The 23,262-nt window shown below is 45.5% G+C and overlaps 2 protein-coding genes across 4 annotated transcripts; both read left to right on the forward strand.

Moving 5' to 3' along the window:
• The first annotated feature begins 277 nt into the window (after window positions 1–277).
• LOC131131163 (receptor-type tyrosine-protein phosphatase beta-like) lies at window positions 278–15,355 on the forward strand. Of its 2 annotated transcripts, none has more exons than XM_058075599.1 (31): window positions 278–378; window positions 1,437–3,230; window positions 4,014–4,289; window positions 4,355–4,618; window positions 4,684–4,959; window positions 5,049–5,315; window positions 5,393–5,659; window positions 5,737–6,000; window positions 6,105–6,368; window positions 6,472–6,735; window positions 6,802–7,065; window positions 7,142–7,411; window positions 8,866–9,129; window positions 9,215–9,481; window positions 9,544–9,834; window positions 9,899–10,177; window positions 10,247–10,396; window positions 10,490–10,745; window positions 10,858–10,952; window positions 11,032–11,137; window positions 11,197–11,274; window positions 11,951–11,971; window positions 12,046–12,127; window positions 12,208–12,298; window positions 12,862–12,938; window positions 13,010–13,144; window positions 14,048–14,170; window positions 14,253–14,416; window positions 14,530–14,665; window positions 14,746–14,853; window positions 14,935–15,355. In XM_058075599.1, the coding sequence occupies exons 1-31, from the start codon at window positions 327–329 to the stop codon at window positions 14,971–14,973; spliced, it is 7,284 nt and encodes a 2,427-aa protein (XP_057931582.1). In that variant the 5' UTR covers window positions 278–326; the 3' UTR covers window positions 14,974–15,355. The 2 variants fall into 2 exon arrangements, with proteins under 2 accessions (XP_057931582.1, XP_057931583.1); XM_058075600.1 differs by having other exon boundaries at window positions 292–378; window positions 1,471–3,230.
• Window positions 15,356–15,420: 65 nt separating this feature from the next.
• frs2a (fibroblast growth factor receptor substrate 2a) lies at window positions 15,421–23,084 on the forward strand. Of its 2 annotated transcripts, none has more exons than XM_058076225.1 (7): window positions 15,421–15,802; window positions 18,465–18,573; window positions 18,650–18,740; window positions 20,793–20,979; window positions 21,440–21,574; window positions 21,648–21,811; window positions 21,889–23,084. In XM_058076225.1, exons 3-7 carry the CDS (start codon window positions 18,675–18,677, stop codon window positions 22,876–22,878), a joined length of 1,542 nt encoding a protein of 513 aa, XP_057932208.1. In that variant the 5' UTR covers window positions 15,421–15,802; window positions 18,465–18,573; window positions 18,650–18,674; the 3' UTR covers window positions 22,879–23,084. The 2 variants fall into 2 exon arrangements, with proteins under 2 accessions (XP_057932208.1, XP_057932207.1); XM_058076224.1 differs by having other exon boundaries at window positions 18,465–18,555.
• Window positions 23,085–23,262: the final 178 nt, after the last annotated feature.

The raw sequence follows: 23,262 nt of genomic DNA on the forward strand, positions 1-23,262 counted from the left end.
GCTCCATCTCACCCATCATGACCCCGAACGGGATAAGCAGTATAGAAGATGTATGGCTAGACATGTTGTCCGTGTTCCACTCTGACCACACCTCACTTCCCTCCCCAAAAAACTTTCATGTCAGCTCCATTGGAAGCTCTAAATTGTCCTTGAGTGTCCATGCTTGTGTGTGCGCATGATGTTCAGTGGTATTTCCTGTCGTGTAAAATGCGTCGAAGAATTGAATGGAAGGAAACGTGGCGGTTGACTTTTTCCTGTGACAAAGTTACCGCCTGTTCACTGGTGTGAGAAGTGTAGTCAGTGTGAAGTGTGAGTGGACTGGAGACATGGACGCTGGTCTTTTGGTTTTATTTCTGCTGCTCAATGTCACCACTGCTGGTGAGTACACTTATTTATATTAATTGTGACTTAAGATTATATAAGTAAAGAATGATCTGCGTAACCAATTACACCAGGGGTCTCAAACTCAATTTACTTGGGGGCCACTGGAGCTAGGGTCTGGGTGAGACTGGGCCGCGTCAGGTTTAAAAAAAAAACAACAAAAAAACGCATTTATTAAAAACAGAAAAATGAATAAACTTTGCTTTGGTTTCGATTTTCTACCAGAAAAGCTCTGATAAAACATTCCACTGTTCTCAAATATCTTAATTTTTATTTTTCTACACAAAATAAGATGAAAAATAAATAAACAAATCAAGAATAAAGAAAATCAATCAGTAATAAATAAATATAATAATAATAATAAAACGGCAAATAATAAAAACTTAATAAACCACATATAGTTGGTGGGTAGACAAATTATTTTTTTCAGATTAAAATGAACAAAGCATTATTAGAGCCCTGGAGACATGACAAAACACGACTATAGTCACATTTATACTCTTTTTATTTACAACATATTGCGCAACTGCAGGGTCTTGAGACACATGCTAACTCGCAAACTAGAGAGCTAGCGACCTAAAAGATAGCCTTCAAGTTATTTCCTTTAAACTTAAATAGCCAAAAACTTACCACTTCCACATGGATAGGGAGGATAACTATTAACAGTTATTTAACCTTTAACATGAACATTAATCAAACGTAATAATTTTTTCTGGGTACATGATACCATACAGCATCCATATCAAACTTGCGCGGGCCGCACTAACATTAAACTTTCATATCAAGGCGGGGGCCTCAAACTAGTGTCCTGCGGGCCACATTTGGCCCACGTGCCGCGTGTTTGAGACCCCTGAAATACGCTGTTTTCAGGATTTAGCTTTTTTTTTTAGTCAAATACATGAAAAATGTTTTCCATGTGATATGATATTCTTCTCATTGTTATTAATATATGAACACTTTATTGTAGCAAATTGTTTTTATAATATGTGGCATATACTGTACTTTCAAAAGTGGCGCCCTCTAGCGGCACAATGATTTTTCTCATTACTTTCCAGACAAAAGCCGCACCTCCATTCTCGTCTCCTCCAGGAAGCCAGAAGGGTCAAATGTCACAGCCAGCGGCCCTTTGCTATCATCAACGCAAACTAGCGACCCTTCAACTTCTATTACAAGCAACCAGTCCACGAACGTCTCATCAGGATGGCAACATGCTACCCCCTCATTGTCATTGCCGAAGCAAATTCAAAGGTCATCTGACAACGCAGTGACCGTTTCTCTGGGCAACACATTCACCGCTAAGACGCCGCCTACCACCGCACGTCTTTCGCTGCGCACATCAGAGACTCAGCCTCTACCGTCAATGAGGTCTAGAAAGCCACCTGACTTGTCACACAGGTCACCATTACCACCGACATCAGCAGGTCGGCGATCATGGTCAACAAGTGTCAAGGCCACGTTAGCCCCGCCCACAACCGTGAAACCCGCAATAGCCACTGAACTCAGTGGACCGCTTTTAACAACGCCTGTGAGTACACCTTCAACCTCACCTGAAAGCACAGCATCGACCTCACCTGGAACTGAAACCACACCCTCAACCTCACCTGTGAACGTGTCTTCAACTTCACCTGTGACCACACCTTCAAGCCCAACTGTAATCATGGCTTCAATCTCACCTGTGCCTCTGATCACATCTTCAACCTCACCCGTAACCATGCCTTCAACCGCGACCATAAACCGATCTTCAAACTTACCTGTGAGCATGCCTTCAACAACACCTGCAACTTCAAATGTAACCATGGTTTCAAACTCACCTGTGACCATGCCTTCGACCGCAACTATAAGCATGGCGTCAAATGGACCTGTGACCAAACCCTCAATCACAGATTCAAATTCACCTGTAAATGTCCCTTCAAGACCTGTAGCAACTCTGGCTAGAATCACGCCTTCAACCTCACCTTTACCTGTAACTAAACTTTTAACAACACCTATAGCAACACTGTCAAACTCACCTGGAAGTATTCCTTCAACCTCACCCAAACCTGTAAACAAACCTTTACCAACACCTATAACAACACAGTCAACTTCACCCGTAACGATGCCTTCAACAACACCTATAACCACACCTTCAACCTCACTCAAACCTGTAACCAAACCTTTAACAACACCTATAACAACACTGTCGACTTCGCCTGTAACCATGCCTTCAACAACACCTATAACCCTGTCCTCGACCTCACCCAAACCTGTAACCAAACTTTTACCAACACCGATAACAACACTGTCGACTTTGCCTGTAACCATGCCTTCAACAACACCTATAACTACACCTTCAACCTCACCCAAACCTGTAACCAAACCTGTAACCAAACCTTTAACAGCACCTATAACAACACTGTCGACTTTGCCTGTAACCATGCCTTCAACAACACCTATAACCACACCTTCAACCTCACCCAAACCTGTAACCAAACCTTTACCAACACCTGTAGCAACACTGTCAACTTCACCTGAAGCCATGACTTCAACAACACCCGCAACCACGCCTTCAACTTCATCTGTACCTGTAACCGCACCTTCAACACCGCCTCTGAGCACGGCACTGAGCTGTTCCGCTAATTTCACGCTAGTGAAGGCCACAGCGGATTCAATCATGCTGACCTTCAGCACGCCACATTTGTGCTCGAGCTTCTCAGTGATGGTGCACAACAGCGTTGGCGACTGTGAGCCAGCGGGGCAACTCAGTGATGCCTTCACATGTGAAATGGCCTCACTCGAGGCGGGGACTTTGTACCACCTGAGCGTCACCTCTGCTGTGAACGGAGGGGGAGGCAACGTGTCAGTGCGCACAGGTAAGAGTCCAAGGTTGTCTTGTCGTGTCTCACCATTAGGTGGCGATGTGTGAGTGGAACCTCTGCTTGTTGTTGACATGTCTCAGTTCGCATGTTTCATTATGCCTCAAGAGTAGTACCCCGGGGGATGAATGTCTTTCCAACTTTAGATACTTTGTCCTTCCAGAAAAGATGTACTGTATTATTGAAAGTGTCCTGTCTCAACTTCCTGTGGTCATGAAGTAAGTGTGTTTATAGCAGACGCAGACTTCCTGTCTCGCATTGTTCCATTGTTGCTGACGTGCGGTGAAGCAGCACTCTCTTTTACTGATTGTGATTAGCCCGAAATGCATGGCGGATTAGTGGTTAGCGCGCAGACCTCACAGCTAGGAGACCAGGGTTCAATTCCACCCTCGGCCATCTCTGTGTGGAGTTTGCATGTTCTCCCCGTGCATGCGTGGGTTAATTGGCGACTCCAAATTATCCATAGGTATGAATGTGAGTGTGAATGGTTGTTTGTCTGTATGTGCCCTGTGATTGGCTGGCGACCAGTCCAGGGTGTACCCCGCCTCTCGCCCAAAGACAGCTGGGATAGGCTCCAGCACCCCTGCGACCCTCGTGAGGAAAAAGTGGTAGAAAATGAATGAATGAATGTTCAAGTCACCGACTTAACCAAGACAATGAAGCCACCAAGGAACAGATCAAACACCACTAGGATCTGATCAATGGATATCTTTAGTGACCTATGAAAGATTTTAGTGAAAGTGAAGTTGCATTGAGTTGCGTTTCTGTGTCGTTTGGCAGACCCGCTTGGTCCGACCCAGCTGGAAGTCCACAAGAATCAGAATGATTCCTCAAGCCTGCTGGTATCCTGGTCTCCTTCCAAGGGTCACGTGGATTGGTATGATGTAATTCTAGAGGACTCTGGATCCGAATCTATCCGCAGGGTGCGTGTATTGGGAAGCGCGCCCTCCCAGTTGGTTTTTGGGTCTCTAGTCCCTGGCACTCGGTACAAGGTGGGGGTAATCGTGACATCTGGGGAGAAGAGCACGGCACCTGTGCACGTGTTAGCATATACAGGTGAGGTCAAAGCCGTATTTGTTCACATGGACTCCAAATATCATTGTCTCTCCGGTCCACCTCAGCTCCCGCCTCGGTGTCCAACTTGAAGCTGGAGAACAACGGCCGCACCAACCAACTGCGTGCCTCCTGGCACCCACCTGTAGGGGGCGTCAACTTTTACCATGCGACCCTGTCAGCCAATGGCGCTACCCCCTTACAACTGCACCTGAGTCCAAATATAACCGAGGCGGTTTTCCAGGACCTGACTCCAGGGCGCCACTACCAGCTGTCACTGCGCACTCAAACAGAAGGAGGCACCGCGGAAGCTAAGACTAGCATGACAACAGGTACCATGCAATTCTCAATCAATATAATAATGATTCAATTCCAAATAGTGCTTTTTATGTGGCAGTTCCTGACGCAGTGTCGGTGTTGTCTGCTCGTTCTTTGTCTGATGGCACTGCCTTGAGTCTCACTTGGATGCCCCCCGATGGCGACTGGGACAACTACAGTGTGTGGCTGTGGAACGGCTCCATGGTTCTGCGTAACGAAACTGTCAGCAAGCTAAGCAGGCACTATGTATTCTTTGTCCCCAGCCTGGGTCTGATACCAGGCCGGGCCTATGGCGTGGCAGTCACGGTTCACAGTGGGACTATGAGTAACACGGCGCGGTGTCAAGGACGACTAGGTTTGTTCTATTGGTTGTATACTTTTACTTCCTGTTAAGAAATCATTGAAGATAAGTTTATTGACAGATACTCTGTACCCCTTTCTTAGCTCCTCAGCCGGTTCAGCAGCTTCTCGTCAGTCATGCCGACGAGTCCACCATCAGCGTCCAGTGGCATAGTCCCCTCGGCGAGTGGGATGGCATCATGGTGGTTCTCCAACTAGCCAATACAGACTCAATCATAGCTCAGAAGCTTCTCCCCCAGGAGGCCAAAGGTTGCACCTTTAGCAAGCTCTCATCAGGACGTCTGTACACCATAAGCGTGACAACCAGTAGCAGCAACCTGAGTAGCTCTGCTTCTATCAACACATGGACCAGTATGATTTTTGAACCATTTAGTTTTTTATGCCGAACAACTAAAAATGTGTACCTCATGGTTGTGGTGTCCTTTTAGCTCCATTTCAGGTCAACAGGCTGCAGGTTTCTAACTTGGGAAGCACTGAGAGCCTCCTAGCTCAGTGGGATCAAACTAGCGGGGACCTAGACATGTACCTGGTGCTGCTGGTCCACAAAGGCAGCGTCATCAAGAACGAGAGTGTGGCAGCGGACGCCACCAGTCTCAGCTTCCATGACCTGAAGCCTGGCGCCCTTTACAAAGTGGTGGTGACCACTGTCCGAGCAGGACGTATATCCAGGCAGTCTGTGGCTGAGGGACGCACGGGTAAGGCCAGCAGGACCATCGAACAAACCGAAGCAGACTTTTTTTTCAACTTCTTGTGGTTCTTCTTGTCTTCTTAGTCCCCGCTGCCGTCGGCGAGGTAACGGTCAGTAACAACGGCCGCACAGACTTCCTTAGCGTGTCATGGGGTGCTGCTCCAGGTGAGGTGGACAGTTACCTGGTGACCCTGAAGGACCGAGACAAGACGCTTCACACGCTTGTCGTCTCCAAATCAAGTCACGAGTGTGTTTTTAACTCGCTTGTGTCCGGTCGCCTCTACAACATCTCCATCTGCACTCGCAGCGGAACCTTCCAGAACTTCACCTCTGTTCTACAGAGAACACGTGAGTGTCATACAGGATATTGCTTTCGGTAATTTGGCGCTACTGCCAAAATAAAGGCTTAAAACGTAGAGGTGAAAAGTTCTTTCAATGCTTGTCGTTACCAGAACCCTCAAAAGTCCAGAACCCTACAGCGATACATGGGGCCCGTGACGACTTCCTGAAGGTGTACTGGCATCCTGCGTCTGGAGACTTTGACTTATATCAAGTGTCCATCAAGCACAACAATGTTAAGTTGCAGAACCAGACGGTGCCAAAGATGCAGAATGAGTGCGTCTTTCACAATTTGGTACCAGGGCGACTCTACACGGTTGTAGTGAGCACCTGGAGCGGGACCTACGAGACCAGCACCTCCACTCATGGTCGCACCTGTGAGTGCTTGATGTCTTTGTTTGGTGACATCATCTGTCATGATTCCTACACAACTTTATTGACACTGATAAATTAGCAATGCACTTCTTATTAATCCTCCAGTCCCAGCGGCCGTGCGCTCCTTGTACATCGCCAAGCAGACCTCGGAGGACCTTCGGGTGGTGTGGTTGGCAGCCCTGGGTGATGTGGATCACTACGAGGTGCAGCTGCTTTTTAACGACATGAAAGTGTTCCCTCCGATCACTCTTGGTAGCAGCGTGGGAGAGTGCGTGGTGTCTTCGCTCACACCTGGACGTCTCTACAAGATCCTGGTATCCACTTTCAGTGGCCCCAACCAGAGGACGCAGTTCATAGAGGGCCGCACAGGTCAGGCATACTGAGGGCGTACATAGAAGTGTACAAATATTCACACCTCATTTGTCTTCTGTTAAGTACCCAGTCAAGTAAAGAACATCCTTGTGAGTAATGGCGGAGACAGCGGCAGTCTGAAGGTGAGCTGGACGGCGGGTCAAGGAGATGTGGACCGGTATGTTGTGGTTCTGTACAGACAGAACCGTCAACTAGACATACGCCCCGTCCTCAAACATCAAAACCAGGTGGTGTTTGGCTCGCTGCAGCCCGGTCAGCTGTACGGAGTGACAGTGCAGGCCATCAGTGGCGAGCTGTATAACAATGACACAGCGTACGGGCGCACAGGTGAGGCTCAGGTCTTGTGCAACCTTTTTTTTTTTTTTTGGTCAGACTCTGAAGGCATGTCATGTCCTGTGCTCAGTCCCGTCAGCTGTGACAGCGCTGCAGGTGGAGAACCCTACCGGTACCGGCAGCCTGCAGGCGAGCTGGCAGGTAGCTGCAGGTGTCTCGGACGGCTACTTCCTGCAGTTACTTGATGAACAAGGTGGTGTCTTAGTAAACGCCACGCTGCCCCCTACGTGCACCAAGCACATTTTCAACAGTCTCACCCCAGGAAGGAAGTACCGCCTTCTGGTACAGACCATCAGCGGGGAACTCCAAAGCACTGGGGTCAGTGCCCAAGCTTGCACACGTATGTACAGACGTTCTGTTTGTGCAGCTAAGCCATGACTACTTCACATGTCCAACTGTTTTAACTCTGCTGAGTTCCTTAACCCTTGTATTATGTTGAAAAAAAATTACATTGATTATGTTGCGGGTCGGGCTGCACGGCGGTCTAGTGGTTAGCGCGCAGACCTCACAGCTGGGAGACCAGGGTTCAATTCCACCCGCGGCCATCTGTGTGTGGAGTTTGCATGTTCTCCCCCCCGTGCATGCATGGGTTTTCTCCGGGTACTCCGGTTTCCTCCCACATTCGAAAAACATGCTAGGTTAATTAGCGACTCCAAATTGTCCATAGGTATGAATGTGAGTGTGAATGGTTGTTTGTCTATATGTGCCCTGGGATTGGCTGGCGACCGGTCCAGGGTGTACCCCACCCCTCGCCCAAAGACAGCTGGGATAGGCTCCAGCACCCCCGTGACCCTTGTGAGGAAAAGCGGTAGAAAATGAATGAATGAATGAATGTTACTGTGTAAATCCACTCAAAGCAGTCAAAAAATCAGGTTAACCAATAACAACTTTATTTTAGATTATATAAGCATTTAGAAAAGAGACATACAATACATTTTAATACCAACACTATGTTTAAGTTTTTCCCTCTTCACAAACACTTTTTTTATCCATTTTCTCAGATTTTCAATGTTCAACAGTTTCAGTGTTCTCCACATGATGGACAGAATGTAACTGTATGCTTTCTGCAGATGCAATTCTTGCATTTCACACAAGAGGTACTTGTTTTACTGTCCTCTCGGAAGGGACAGACATGGCATCTTCTGATTCTTCTCAGATGCTCCTCCAGGTAGCTTTCCTGTGTAATACTTGCATATTCCATGCATAGCTAGATTTTGTACAATCTGGATTGTCCTCGGTTTCTGAAAGATGCTCTGTCTCTGAAATCTCTTCGTCTGCATCACAAGTTTCTTCAGCTTCAGCTGTAAACCTTCTGGAGCTCATTTTTGGTGTGCATCTCAAAGAGATGACTCCTCCTCTACACACACCTGGGGTCTGAATGGCTCTTCAAAGGCAATCAAAAGACAAATAATTGGACAGTCAATCAAAGAGACATGTTTTTTCTGGATCTGAACAGCTATATACCCACATTAAAGTGGGTATAATCATCTTTGTATACAAACTCAGCACGACACATCAAAATGTCCAAATTTTACACACCAGTTCATGACCCTAGATGAGGAAAAGTCACAAAATTTCATAAAGAAAAAGAAAGGATAACAAGTACTTTGGTCAACACAAAAACTGAAATGGGTCAAATTGACCCGTAACATAATACAAGGGTTAAGAGGGGACAGTCAATGCAGAACTTGAGCTTAGGAAGTTAGCATAAATGGGGGGTGGTGATATGCCGCTCCCAGTTTTACAGTGTGAGCATGCAGCTTTAGGGTGTAACCTGCTTCCTCTTCCTATTAGGCCCTGCGGCCGCAACTCATCTATCACTCAAGAGCAACACCACCACCAGCTTATCCTTCCACTGGAGTCGGCCAGTGGGTCACTTTGATTCGTACGACATATTACTGTACAATCATGACAACACCTTGCACGAGCGACGTCGTGTTCCACCTTCCAGCCAGGACTGCTTTTTCCAGGGCCTCCGTCCTGGTTCCGCATATAAAATGGTGGTTGTGGCGCGAAGTGGAGAGCAAAGCAATGACTCTAGCGTGTGGGTCAGAACAGGTGAGGACACTGAGACCGGCAAAATCAGGGTTAATGACTTGGGTCAACTTGTGGGACCCAACACTAATATATCCCCTCTCCTCAGTCCCGCCAGCTGTTACGTCACTGCAGGTTCAGAGCAGGAACCAGTCGGACCTCCTGCAGGTCAACTGGAGACAGGGTGAAGGTGAAGTGAGCAGTTACCTCCTGACGCTCTACGCTCCTGATGGCTCACAGCAGGCGCAGAAACAGCTACCGCCGGAGGTCACGGAGTTTGTTTTCAGCCACCTCAAACCCGGCCAACTGTATCGCGCTGAGGTGCTGAGTCGTAGCGGCGAGCTAACAAATGGCGCCAGCATCCAGGGCCGAACAGGTGAGATAAGAAGACATTGGAAAATCACCTAAGCAGTAAAAGGACATCTTCTATCTTCTCAGCTCCCAGACAGCCAAGCTCATTGCTGTTTGGAGGAGTGACAAACACCTCGTTGGAGGTCACCTGGACGGCCCCCATTGACTCCGACTATGATGACTTTGACCTGCAGTGGACGCCGCAGGACATGGTGACCATCATCAACCCGTACGAGAGTCGCACATCCGGCAGTCGGATCCTGAGAGGAATGTTCCCGGGACGCCTTTACAACTTTACCCTGCGTTCCGTCAGTGGGGGTACACAACTCGGGGTGCCGCCTTCCTACAGCGTACCTGTCCAAAGCAGCATTCGCACCAGTAGGTGACCCCCCGTACATCAGGAGTGAATTCATGCTCGACATAAACTTTGCTTTTGCTGCAGAACCTTCGCCTGTACATGGCCTGCACTGCCGCCCTCAGAGCTCTACTTCCATTTCCTGTTCCTGGGTGCCCCCGGAGGCCGAGTTTGACTCCTACACCATTGAGTGCGTGCACAAGGGCTCGCAGAGTTTGGTCTACTCACGCCGCACACGCCGCCTATCCACCACCTATGTTATCAGTCAATTGGAGCCCCACAAACACTACACTGTTTGGGTCAAGGTCATCTCTGACGCCACCACTAGTGAAGCGGCGCATGACAGTGCGGTCACCATGATCGACCGTAAGTCATGTACAGGTCCAAAATGGTGGAGCTGCTCCCGGCGGAATAACTTAATGAAACTGTCCGCAGGTCCTCCAGTGCCGCCCCTCAGCACTCGAGTAGACTTCACATCAGTGCTGGTCACCAAGTCGTCAATCTTCTTCACGTTCAATTGTAGCTGGTTCAGCGATGTCAACGGCGCCGTCAAGTTCTTCACCGTGCTTGTGACAGAGTCAGAAGGCAAAAGAGCACTTCAACATTTTACCTTCTGGCATCTGCAAGTTCGAGTTGCTAAGCTGTTTTTCTTACACTACTCTACTTGATCCTGTGAAGGTGTGGATGGCGAGCATCTAGACCGGCGCCATCCACTGCCCTCCTATGTGGACTACAGCTCCAACAGTTCCATCAAGTCCTACCAGACGGCCGTCTTTGCCAGCAGCTCCAGTGACACTTGCAGCTTTGATATAACTTTGGGAACAGGAATGGACTCGCTAGGGGGATCCTGTGACCGCCCAGACCTGCGTTCTGATCTACGGACCGGTATAAGGCACTTCTGTGATGGACCGCTCAAACCCAAAACCTCTTACAGGTGCTCACACATACACTTCATACATATTACAGCATTACAATAACATTGTGGCAATAGCATTCCAATGGCAAGGATATATTGGCATTGAAACACACACATGATTCTCATTTAGGCTCAGCATTCGGGCATTCACACAACTCTTTGACGACTCTTCTCCGCCATTGTACGCCGACACCTTCCTGTCGCTACCTGTCGTGACGGCAGCAGGTAAGCTCTACAACACATGCGCGTGTGTGTGTGTGTGTGTGCCCAAATAACCCATGGCTTCACCTGTGTCGCCTTTCAGACCCTCTAAGCGGCATCATAGAAGGTATCAGTGCCGCTGTCATCCTGATGGCTGTCATTGCAATAGTTGCAACGCTCCTCATCTACAGGCGCAACAAACGCAAAGTGTGAGTTTCCGTCACTGTGTGTGTGTGTAGATTAGTGTAATAAATATTGTGGTTCAAAGTGTGCAGGAGAGAGCAGCAGTCGATATGTGTGTGAGAAGAGAGCGACCGTCACCACGGGGTCACCTGGGAGTTAGAGGGTGAGATCATGTGACTTGTCCTAATGCACGCTACCGACCCTGAAAGAAGCTACATACTTTCTTTATTTCTTTTCTTAATTTATTTCAGACATGCATACTATGTTACATTATTCTTTCTCACATATACACTTACAATACAATACACTTACAATATCTATATATACGTATATATATATATATACACATATACATACACACATAAATACATATATATATATATATATATACACACACACATACATGCACACACACAACACCTCATTACTACACATGTCTGAAAAGGAGCAGGAAGAAGCAAAGCTTATTAAATCCTACCCCTTCTCCACGCCATAACAGTTACCAATTCAATAAGTGATTTTTTCCACACATATAATCACATAATCTTACATAAGACAAAACAACAAAAGAATATATTTACATACATTACATTTAGAGTTGTCAGTGTACAGTTTGTATAGCAGCATTGAATACACAGTATATTACAGTATTCCAACTATCAAGGTGTAGCCCAGTTTGTGGTCAGTCAGTGAGTCCAAGCGGCATAGAAAATGGATTGATGGATGTTGGAATTCATCTTTTCAAAATCTGCTATACACTGACTACTCTAAATGTCTCAAGTAAGCATGCACTAATGATGTTATAAGAAAGGACTAAAGGTTATTTTTTTTCTTCATAGGAAGCGTCGTCACATGATCAGGTAAAAGAAAAAGTGAATGTTTCTTTGAGTCATACTTCCTTGGTAGTTGCTCACGTCCAACTGTGCTCCATCAGTCCCATCAGCGCAGCTGACTTTGAGCGTCACTACAACAAACTTCAAGCTGACGCCCGCTTCCTGCTTTCGGGCGAGTACGAGGTGATGCTTGTGTCTGTTTTGCTACAAGTGCTTCACATTGTTAGCCCTACTTTGATACTATATCTACGCTTTTATGTCAGAACCTGAAAGATGTCGGTCGAAACCAAGCGTTGGACTCAGCTCTGCTGCCAGAGAACCGTGGCAAGAACCGATACAACAACATCCTGCCTTGTGAGTCTGTCACACACACGCACAGACACGAACGACAACAACGAACTGGCTTACAGGGAGGAAGTGAAACCCCTCGTGGATTCCAGGTTTAGAGACAGCTACTTCCCCCTGGCCATCAGACTGCTCCCCTCTACCTGCCCACACACACAACCAAAACTTTAAATTATTGTTAATTATTAATTATTAATTATCAATTATCAATTATCAATTATCAATTATCAATTATCAATTATCAATTATCAATTATCAATTATCAATTATCAATTATCAATTATCAATTATTAATTATTAATTATTACACAGGAGCCAGGCAACGACATTTCGTTGGCAATTTCACTGCCGTGTTATTGTGCAATGACAATAAAGAAAGCCTATGTCTATGTCTATGTCTATGTCTATGTCTATGTCTATGTCTATGTCTATGTCTATGTCTATGTCTATGTCTATGTCTATGTCTATGTCTATGTCTATGTCTATGTCTATGTCTATGTCTATGTCTATGTCTATGTCTATGTCTATGTCTACACATCAGGGGGCTGGTCACTGAGTGCATTTGTTTGCAGACGACTCAACAAGAGTGAAGCTGTCATACGTGGATGATGACCCCTGCTCAGACTATATCAATGCCAGTTACATCCCTGTGAGACACACAAACACACACACACATCATGAAGCTGACTCTTCCTCACAAACTCACATATTGTGTTTCAGGGAAATAACTTCCGTCGGGAGTACATTGCCACCCAGGGGCCGCTGCCAGGAACCAAAGATGACTTCTGGAAGATGGTGTGGGAGCAAAACGTGCACAACGTGGTGATGGTCACCCAGTGTGTTGAGAAAGGCCGGGTAACTAAGTCCTCTATAAAGTCAACATATAGTCTGTAATATATATAACATTTCACCTTCCAAATCAAAACATTCTGCCGTCTTTGCACTTAAGACACATTAGAGCAGGGGTCTCAAACTCAATTTACCTGGGGGCCACTGGAGCTAGGGTCTGGGCGAGACTGGGCCACATCATATTTTCCAAAAAAAAAAAAAAAAACGCATTTATTAAAAACTGAAAAATGAAAACACTTTGCTTTGGTTCCAATGTTCTACAAGAAAAGCTCTGATAAAACATTCCACTGTTCTCAAATATCTTACTTTTTATTTTTCTACTCAAAATAAGATGAAAAATAAATAAACAAGTCAAGAATAAAGAAAATCAATCAATCAGTAATAAATAAATATAATAATAATAATAAAACGGCAAATAATAAAAACTTAACAAACCACATATAGTTGGTGGGTAGACAATTTTTTTTTTCAGATTAAAATGAACAAAGCATTACTAGAGCCCTGTAGACATGACAAAACACGACTATAGTCACATTTATACTTTTTTTATTTACAACATATTGCGCAACTGCAGGGTCTTGAGACACATGTTAACTCGCAAACTAGAGAGCTAGCGACCTAAACGGTAGCCTTCAAGTTATTTCCTTTAAACTTAAATAGCCAAAAACTTACCACTTCCACAGGGATAGGGAGGATAACTATTAACAGTTATTTAACCTTTAACATGAACATTAATCAAACGTAATAATTTTTTCTGGGTACATGATACCATACAGCATCCATATCAAACTTGCGCGGGCCGCACTAACATTAAACTTTCATATCAAAGCGGGGGCCTCAAACTAGTGTCCGCGTGTTTGAGACCCCTGCATTAGAGCATTTATGCTAATAATAAGTGTGTGTGTGCAGGTCAAATGTGATCACTACTGGCCGCAGGACCATGAGCCTCTTTACTATGGAGACCTGATTGTCCAGATGCTGTCTGAGTCCGTTCTTCCTGAGTGGACCATCCGAGAGTTCAACATCTGCAGCGTAAACAATCAATCGTTGTTTACATGACTCGGCAGTTCGAGGTCATTATGGGTAATTTATTGTTTGTGTGTGTGTGTTACAGGAGGATGATCTGAGGTCTATCCGACTCATTCGGCACTTCCACTTCACCGTGTGGCCCGATCATGGGGTCCCAGACACGACCCAATCCCTGGTGCAGTTTGTCAGAACTGTTCGAGACTACGTCAACAGGAGTCCTGGTTCTGGACCCACTGTGGTTCACTGCAGGTAGGACCAGTTAAAAGTTTGGAGACACTTATTGTATGAGAAAGTGTATCCAAACGTTTAGTGTAAAAGATGTGTTGTATAATGATTCATGTTGATGTTGTGTTGTGCGTCAGCGCCGGTGTGGGTCGTACAGGAACCTTCATTGTTCTGGATCGTGTTCTGCAGCAGTCGGACAACTCAGACATGTTGGACATTTTTGGATGCGTTTTTGAACTCCGTCTTCACCGCTCACACATGGTGCAGACAGAGGTGTGTGGACAAATACCCAGTATTCATGAAAAAATGATTTATTCATTATTCTTCATGTTCCCTGCTGACATACGTTGCAGCGTCAGTACGCGTTCCTTCACCAGTGCATCCGTGACGTGTTGCGAGCCAGGAAGTTGTGTCACGAGCAGGATGACATGGTTGTGTATGAAAACGTCAACTTGAGTGAGGTGAGGTTTTTTTTTTGCTTTCTTTTTCTTTCCCAACATGGCGTGTCAACGACTGCAAATGTTGCGTTTGTGTGTCCTCAGAGGCTGCATGTGAGACATTCAGACAATTTCATCATCTGATACTGTATGTTCCATTAATTGTGCATGGGGCCTTACGGTGATGTTGCAGTTACCATGTTTGCCTCCAGTCAGGATGTACCCAGCATATCACTCGCTAGGATCCTAATTAGTGACCCTAATGAGGAAGCCTATAGAAAATGGATGGACGGATAATGATGCCTGTGTGTACATATTGTGGTTGATTGTAATGCATTTTTTGGCACATTGCTTACTGTTCAGATTTATAAAAGATTCACCTCTTTATATATAGTTTTATATATTTTATTTATCAGACAAGGTATAATCATTATTTTGATATTATAAAGAGATGTATTATGTTTTGTATTTTCAATAGATGTAAATGTGACATTTGGTAGTCTCTTTTAATAAATCAGCTAATGTGTGTTTTTGTCTTCATGTGGTGAAAGCAGACAGCTGCGCATGCGCGTTGCTGCTCGGCAACTGGCTGAACTCTGGGAAGTTTGGTCAACTTTAGCCCAACAAGCTAGCAAGCAGAAAAGACGGCGAGACCTCAAGCAAAACTTCTTTTTTGTGGCGTAGAAGTTACATTTAGACGGAACCTCATACCCCACAGTGAAGTGCAAACAACTCCCAATGGATTTAATGCGTTTTTTGTCGCTGCATTCGCCCTAACCGGAGCGTTAGGAGACTTTGGAAGAAGTTGTGATTGTTTTTTTTTGGCGCTCGAGGAAAGATGGAGGCTCTGCTCGTGTAGCAGCAGGCTAACGCTAATGCTAGCTGGAATCGTCCGGGCGTCAGTCGGAATTGCTCGGTGTGAATTTCCGACACATTTGGACGCTACTTTGACCACTTTGTGTGCGTGTATGTGGTGAGTATTCACTTTCGTTTTTCCCTTGAGTGTACTGCTAAGCTGTGTTCGCTTAACTAGCCTTCTGGAAGCTAGACTGTTAGCATAGATGTGGGCTAGCTCGCCCGCTGGAAGCTAACGTCTGCTACCTAAGTAGCTGCCATCACAACAGAACTGGCTAAGTTATTGAATAAATTTCTTCTTACGCTCGCTACTCTTACAATTATTGGATGTGGAAATGACTTTATTTCTGCTTGTTCAACGTCTGTTTGTGTTCGTTTTGCGTGGTCGTTTTTTTTTTTTTACTTTTTCAAACTAGTTTTTCAGGATTGGATTTGTTACTCTGCCAGTCGCACATAGCACCAAATTCTCTTTGGGAAGTCATTTGTTATTATCTTCACTTTTATTGTTTTGTTGTGCTCAAACTGTCCACCATACTTTTCTGATGAGTTTTTAATCGTCCACAACAGTGATAATGATAAAAATCCGTGCACCGATGGAATGTTGAATGTTGGAAACGTCACTTTCTAACATCAGCATTTTAAAGCTTGCATCGAAATACATGAAAATGCACCATTAGAGGTTGCTATCATGCCTGCACACTTCAATGACATTTTTTTAAACCAAAAAGCAACCTGATTTGTTTAACAGTCATCATCTAGTGCTGAAACGCAGTAAAATTGGGTAAAGTCATGCAACACGATGCGTGACTTGCTTTTAAAAACATAATTAAGATGGACTGAACTGTAAAAATAGAAACAGAGGTAAGTAGAAGACACTGTATTCGTGAAAACAATCCAATCAAGCAAATGATAAAATCAAAATAGTATTAATGTCTGGGTTAAACACTGGGTTTCAAAAGCGAGTGAGGAGGTGAGTCTTAAAAAACACACACAGTGATGTGTCGTGAGCTCACAAGTTGACTATGTTGACAGCATAGACTCGGGGCGTCCTGATACACATTTTTGGACTTCCAAGCCCATATAATTTTTTTTGGTAGTCTTGCTCATCCAATCCGGTACTGATCCTTTTTTATGAGAAGTAGGGTTGTGTGATATGGACCATAGCATATATCACAATATTTTTGGGATGTATCACGATATGATGATACAAAACGATAGAACATTTAAATTCAGAGTCTTGTATAAAAAGCTACAAACCTTAAGCCATATAATGAAATGCACTTGTCTCAATTTGTAAAGCACATGTATTCACATTTATTCATTGTTAAGAAACTTTTCTAATGAGATGTCAGCCTCAGCACACATTGCTACAAAATCTTCCACAAACTGTAATGCCTGTGCTTGTGATTTCAGGAAGATGTAGTCACCTCGGGCTGGGCGATATAGACCAAAACTCACATCCCGATATATCTAGATAGAATATTGATATACAATATATATGTCTCGATATTTTTTCCATAAACTGAATTTAGACAAAAGTGAAAGCTCAATATGTGTGCAAAGTTCTATTTAAATGTAAACAATCTTATAGAAAAAAAGCCACTGAAATAAAATAGTATATTCTCTTTTTTAAATAAATATACAAAAAGTTAAAATATCCTGCTTTATTTATTACTTCCTTATTGTTTTTTTTTTGTTTTTGTTTTTTGCCATACCGACCCCTTAAGCAAGTGCACAGGTATGGATGTTTATCTTGTTATGTTTGTAGCTTGCCGCATGCGCCATTGTTGACACCCTGGTGCAGCTGTTAGCTTTGAGCATCCCTTCGCTATGCCAAATGATCAGATATCCCTGCGGAGATATGGAGGTGGAGAGGCTGCATTGCAGGAGGGACAAGACAGTGTAAAGGTTGCTGTAAAGACGGCATCAACCATGTTTACAGTCTGTCGTCATGGGGAATGTGAGATGGAAGCACTAACGGCGCTAACCCGGCTGCAGAGAGACTACCGTGAGGGCAGCATGATTGCACTGAAGATTTAAGATTATATTAAAATTTTTCTATATTTATTTAAAGATGATATACTATTTTATTTCAGTGGCTATTGTGTCCATTTTAATAACTTTGCATGCATACTTGGCTTTCACTTTTGTATTAACCAACTTTGTGTAGAAAATATGGGCATATATCATATATTGATATTCAACCTAAATACAGTTTTCCGATGCAGTCAGGATATGAGTTTTGACCCATATGGCCCAGCCCTAGTCCATAGTATTAACTTGTGGTTAGAGCGGCACTTCTCATGCGAGCTCGACGCAACATGACCCATCCAGGCACAATGAGGGAGAAATCGCGTTGTACCTACGGAGCCTAATAGCCAACGTCCAAAGTGAAACTAAGTTCACCACACCGCGACATGTCTGCGTGGCAATGTAGCATTTTCTTGTTCATGCTTGTGGCAAGAGTCGAGTGGAAACCAGCTTTGAGGTGCACGTTGGTGTGTAGCCCTTCGCTACAAGCATGATATGGCAAACGAATCCACCCGATATCGTGGCTGAAGCCGATATTACCCATACTACACTGGATCAGCCTTCAGGATAGGGGTCATCCTGAAGATCTGATTCGGACATCCATAGCATAGACTAATGTTTTTTAGCGTGCAAATTTTTTATACACTTCTATGATCAGGGTAATTACAATATTACCACATGCATTCCATTCATGCACTGATTGATTTTGTTTTTTTTTTAACATTGTGTTTAATTGTAATCATCCACAGCTGGTCTGACCAACATCATTGCTGTGAGGCGTGACGAAGATAGCGTGCTGATGACCGTCATTGGACCTCTGACCATGGAGGAAGATCTTAGGTTCTGTCATCATCCAAAGTAATGTCATTCGGCTCGTTGCACTCTTCTTGTCCTGACGTCTCCCTCTCTCCCTTTTATGTGTGTGCTTGTGCAGACGTGCAAAGGTGCAGTGAGGAACCATGGGTAGCTGCTCAAGCTGTCCAGAGAAAGAGTTGATCCCAGATAATCATCAAAGTAAATTCAAGGTAACAAAACTCTTTCCTGGCTACTTTGCAAGTATAAATGTTCACACCATCTCAATGTGGGACATCACTGTTGATTTATGGCAGCACTGGGTGGGATAACGGAAAAAGTGAGCGTGATAACCATAGAACAGGAGATGCAGAACATATATTGACTACGGAAACCTCAAATACACATCAGTTTTGCCAAACAAATCCAGGTTATGCACTACACATACACAGGGGTCAAAAACACGGTGTCCACGGGCACCAGGTAGCCCCCCAAGACGACCACATGATTTTCATTCAGGCTTTCGGTGAATAATTTGAGAACACGGAAAATAAATGGATTCTGAAATACAAAGTGTGAGTTATGGACACCAACATTTTGTTTGTGTAATGTCATTGGAGAAGAAGCACATTCAGTTTGTTTGGGTTCAAATAAGTTATGGAAATAAGCGAGTAGCTCTCGGACATTTTTAGTTTGGAAAAGTAGCTCTTTTGCTGCTTCAGGATGTGGCTGCGATAAATACAATCATGAATTCTGCAGTCTACCGACAAAGACCGGCCATCGGTTGTTGACCTCAAGCTGAAACCAACTTGGGTTCTGCAGCAGAACAATGATCCAAAACATACCAGCAAGTCCACCTCTGAATGGCTGAAGAAAACCAAAATGAAAAGTTTGGAGTAGCCTAGTCAAAGTCTTGATCTCAATCACCTCAATCCTATTGAGATGCTGTGGCATGACCTTAAAATCCCTCCAGTGGCTGAATGACAACAATTCTGCAAAGATGAGTGGGCCAGAATTTCTCCACAGTGCTGTAAGAGACTCATTGAAAGTTATCACAAATTCTTTATTGCAGTTGTTGCTGCTAAGGGTGACCCAACCACTTGTTAGGTTTAGGGTTGCAACCACTTATTCACACAGGGCCATGGAGGTTTGGACTTTTTTTCTCCTTTTAATAATTGAAAGTTTCATTTCAAAACTGTCCAGTTGTGTTGTCAATGACTAATCAAATTTGTTTTATTTTGAAACATTTAAGTGTGACAAACATGCAGAAAATAAGAAATCAGGTACCACTGTACATTTGAAATAGCAAACTTTATGAACATCAACACAAATATAAACCTGATCAAAATTTTGAGGTTTAAAAACCTCACTATTTTGGCCTTGGTCTCCTGTCGATGTTCTCTCTCTAATTCTTTTGTAAGAAAGTATTTTATTTGCATTCGACTTTTCCCATACTGGAATTGCAGTTTTGGTATCATCTTGGAGCGCCGTGTGGTGTAGCAGTGGGCTGACTTCACGAGCGATTTCAAAATACAACTTGGAATCCATTCATCCATTTTCTCTGACTCTTATCCTCACTCCAGTCGCAGGGGTATGCTGGAGCCTATCGCAGCATCAGTAGTGTTACTCTGAAAATCAATAATTTTGCGTAATTACTTACATTTATACCCTTTCGGTGTCCACTCTGCCATCTTGTCAGCTCGAGCAAACTTCTACCTCTGTTTCAAAACGTGGTTTCTAGGACCGCACACCCCTGAGCACCCTTTTACCCCTTGATTCTCATGAACACGCAAAACCTAGGGGTAAGGGGTTGAATTGGGATCCCGCCAATACTGAGAGGCTCTCGGAAAGGTGCAATATCTGCAGGAATTTAGTGGTTTAGGGCGGCAAAGGTATAGATGTTTGTTCAAGTTAAAAACACGGCAGTTTGTTTTCTATTTGATGGATTTATGAAGTTATGGTAGCGTGTGGGAAAGTTACTGTGTAGGTTTCACTTTTGCTTCCCAAAGCACATAACCGTGGAGTGTTTAGGGACCACTGAACCAATTCTTGGAAGACAAACATAATGAGTGAAAAAAGGACATGGATGTAAGAATTGTGAGCTTTCTAACAGAGACTCTTGACATGAACGCTCTTCCATCTCAAAGCACTCACAGGTTCCTCCGGCTTGTTTCTGACATTAAAAATAACAAAAAGGAGCGACATAAATTGAAATTCACAATGCAAGCCACAAACTTTGACACTCAACTAATTTCCTGTCAACTTTGACCCCACTTTGCCCTAAGGTGATCAACGTGGACGACGATGGGAACGAGCTGGGCTCTGGTGTGATGGAGCTGACTGACGCCGAGCTGGTCCTCCACACGCATCGCCGTGACGACGTCAAGTGGCCCTACCTGTGCCTGCGTCGCTATGGTTACGACTCCAACCTCTTCTCCTTTGAGAGTGGGCGGCGCTGCCAGACAGGCCAAGGTATGCCCAGAAAACCTCAGTTTTACAGTTCATCCATTTCCTGTCCGACCTCCCCCGATTTTAGCTTGTCCTATCATTGCATCAGTAAAATGTGTCATTAACGATGATTTTTTTCTTTCTGCTGCTGCCCGATTGCTGCTTTTGTAAGTGTGTGTGTGTGTGTGTGTGAGTTGTACCTTTGTATAGTAGACGACATGTTTACTATGTAGTGTAGTTCTTTGTAATGTTGATTTTCCTTCCCCATGTGACTGGCTTTGCCACCATGTGTCTGTTGATGTTGACATTTGTTTGGATAGAAATGTCCCATGTTAAGAACACACTGCATACATGGCAGGAATCTAGGAGCCATTGTGGGAGGAGCTTCTGAGATTTCAGATTGAATGTGTGAGAACGTGTGGGCTGTGAATACAAAAGATGTAGGAAAAAAATGTGTCCTTCATGTCCCTTTTGTTGCTCTCAGGCATTTTTGCTTTCAAATGTTCGCGAGCTGAAGAAATCTTCAACATGCTGCAGGAAGTAATGCACAGTCACAGCATCAGCGTGGTGGAGGAGGCAGTTCTAGAACCCAACCACCAGGGGGCACTATCTCCTGCAGGTACACACAGTAAAAGGAAAAAAACTGCACATTTTTTGGAAGTTTATTCAAGTTTGTGTGTTCTGGTTGTCAGCTCTGGGATACTCTGTTCCGACGGTCCCAAACGGAGTGTCCAGGATCCCGTCAGTTGGTGATGTGCCGTCTCACCCCTCCAGCCGACATCCATCTGTGGCCAGCACGCGTCTTCCGTCGGTGGGAGAAGAGTCCACACACCCCCTACTGGTGGCTGACGACAATGTAAGCGTGCAGCGTGGCCAGTTGGCCAACTACAGGGGTCAACACGTATGTGACGAGTGTTGTGTGACTTGTTTCAGGTCCACACGTATGTCAACACGACAGGTCTTCTGGAGGAGCAGCCCAGCCCGCTAACAGTCACCACACCGCTGGAGAGTCCCACCTCCCCCCAGGCCCGCTGCCCGCCCACTCCTCCACCCCCTCCTCGGGTCAGCATCGACGTACGACCTCCCCCAGAACCCCAGGTACTGCTGGAGCCCCAGGGTGTGCGTTTTGTGCTGGGCCCCACCCCTGTTCAGAGACGGCAGCAGGAGGCCAGTGAGACTCAGGAGGCTCAAGAGACCAATGGTCACGCCGCTCCCGATGAGCTGCCTGCCATGCCGTCCGCCGCCCAGTCAAATGGTTCGTCGACCAATCCAGCTGCAGCTCCTCGCCGCCACCGCCCGCCCCCGCTGACCCCTGACCTGCAGAATGTCAACAACTCGGCGCAGCGCCGCACAGCCCTGCTGGACTATGAGAACCTTCCGGCACTCCCGCCTGTGTGGGAGGCCAGGAAGCCAAGCTGGGAGGACGAGGAGGGTGGCGGCCTCAAAACACCATCGCTCAACGGCTTCAACCATTCGCATCACTGCTGCCCCCTCCCGCTTTCCGCAGCCTTGGAGCCTTCACATAACTACGTGAACACGGAGAATGTGACGGCACCGCTGAGCGCGCACCGGCCCGACACGGCTCGCCGCCGCACTGACGGACCAACAATCTTCAACTTTGACTTCCGCCGGCTGCCTGGTCACACCGAGCCACCCAAGACACTCAACTACATCGAGGTGGAGATGGACAACGGGGGTGGGAACAGAGGCGCCTCAGACGGCAGCAACCCCCACACGCCACGCACTCCCACCTCGCCAATGCCCCCCACTACCCCAACACGCCGCACGGAGCTATACGCCCTTATTGACATTGAGCGTACGGCTGCCATGTCCAATCTACAGAAAGCGCGGCCACGAGATGACGGCACGTCGCGCAAGACGCGGCACAACAGCACCGAGCTGCCCACTAAGAGCGCAGCGTGATTGCGCCCCCTCATGGGACTTCCTGAGTCACTGACACAGTTGTGGTCATGTGACCCACTTGATGAGAGCATTCCTCTTCTTCTATGGTACAAATCAGTATTACTGAAGCAAGCATTCCAATGAGCGACTCACGCTGCTGTAACTTCCTGGTACACAACTTCCTGTTTTGATTCCGCCACAATAAAAGTATCTTCTTTGTATTTGGACACCTGCCAGTGTGCGTTTGTTTTTGTATGTGCCCATGACAAGGTCATGTGACTAACAATTTCAACCTAATGGCAGAATAGTCTTTAGTGCTTGGAAATGACATCTTGATGTCATATCCAAACAATGCCTTACCTCATTGCTCACTAGATGGCGCTAAGGAGCTACCTTAGTCTAATT

This window comes from Doryrhamphus excisus, chromosome 6 (assembly GCF_030265055.1).
Source record: "Doryrhamphus excisus isolate RoL2022-K1 chromosome 6, RoL_Dexc_1.0, whole genome shotgun sequence".
Taxonomy (NCBI): Eukaryota; Metazoa; Chordata; class Actinopteri; order Syngnathiformes; family Syngnathidae; genus Doryrhamphus; species Doryrhamphus excisus.

What these genes read in the sequence shown, in the direction of transcription:
- LOC131131163 (XM_058075599.1), top strand. Translation starts at nt 327, where the DNA reads ATGGACGCTGGTCTTTTGGTTTTATTTCTGCTGCTCAATGTCACCACT. An exon ending in ACCTGTCGTGACGGCAGCAG is followed by an intron (nt 10,953 to 11,031) that starts GTAAGCTCTACA and finishes GTCGCCTTTCAG; the next exon opens with ACCCTCTAAGCGGCATCATA. An exon ending in GAGAGTTCAACATCTGCAGC is followed by an intron (nt 14,171 to 14,252) that starts GTAAACAATCAA and finishes TGTGTGTTACAG; the next exon opens with GAGGATGATCTGAGGTCTAT.
- frs2a (XM_058076225.1), top strand. Translation starts at nt 18,675, where the DNA reads ATGGGTAGCTGCTCAAGCTGTCCAGAGAAAGAGTTGATCCCAGATAAT. An exon ending in ATCATCAAAGTAAATTCAAG is followed by an intron (nt 18,741 to 20,792) that starts GTAACAAAACTC and finishes CTTTGCCCTAAG; the next exon opens with GTGATCAACGTGGACGACGA. An exon ending in GCGCTGCCAGACAGGCCAAG is followed by an intron (nt 20,980 to 21,439) that starts GTATGCCCAGAA and finishes TGTTGCTCTCAG; the next exon opens with GCATTTTTGCTTTCAAATGT.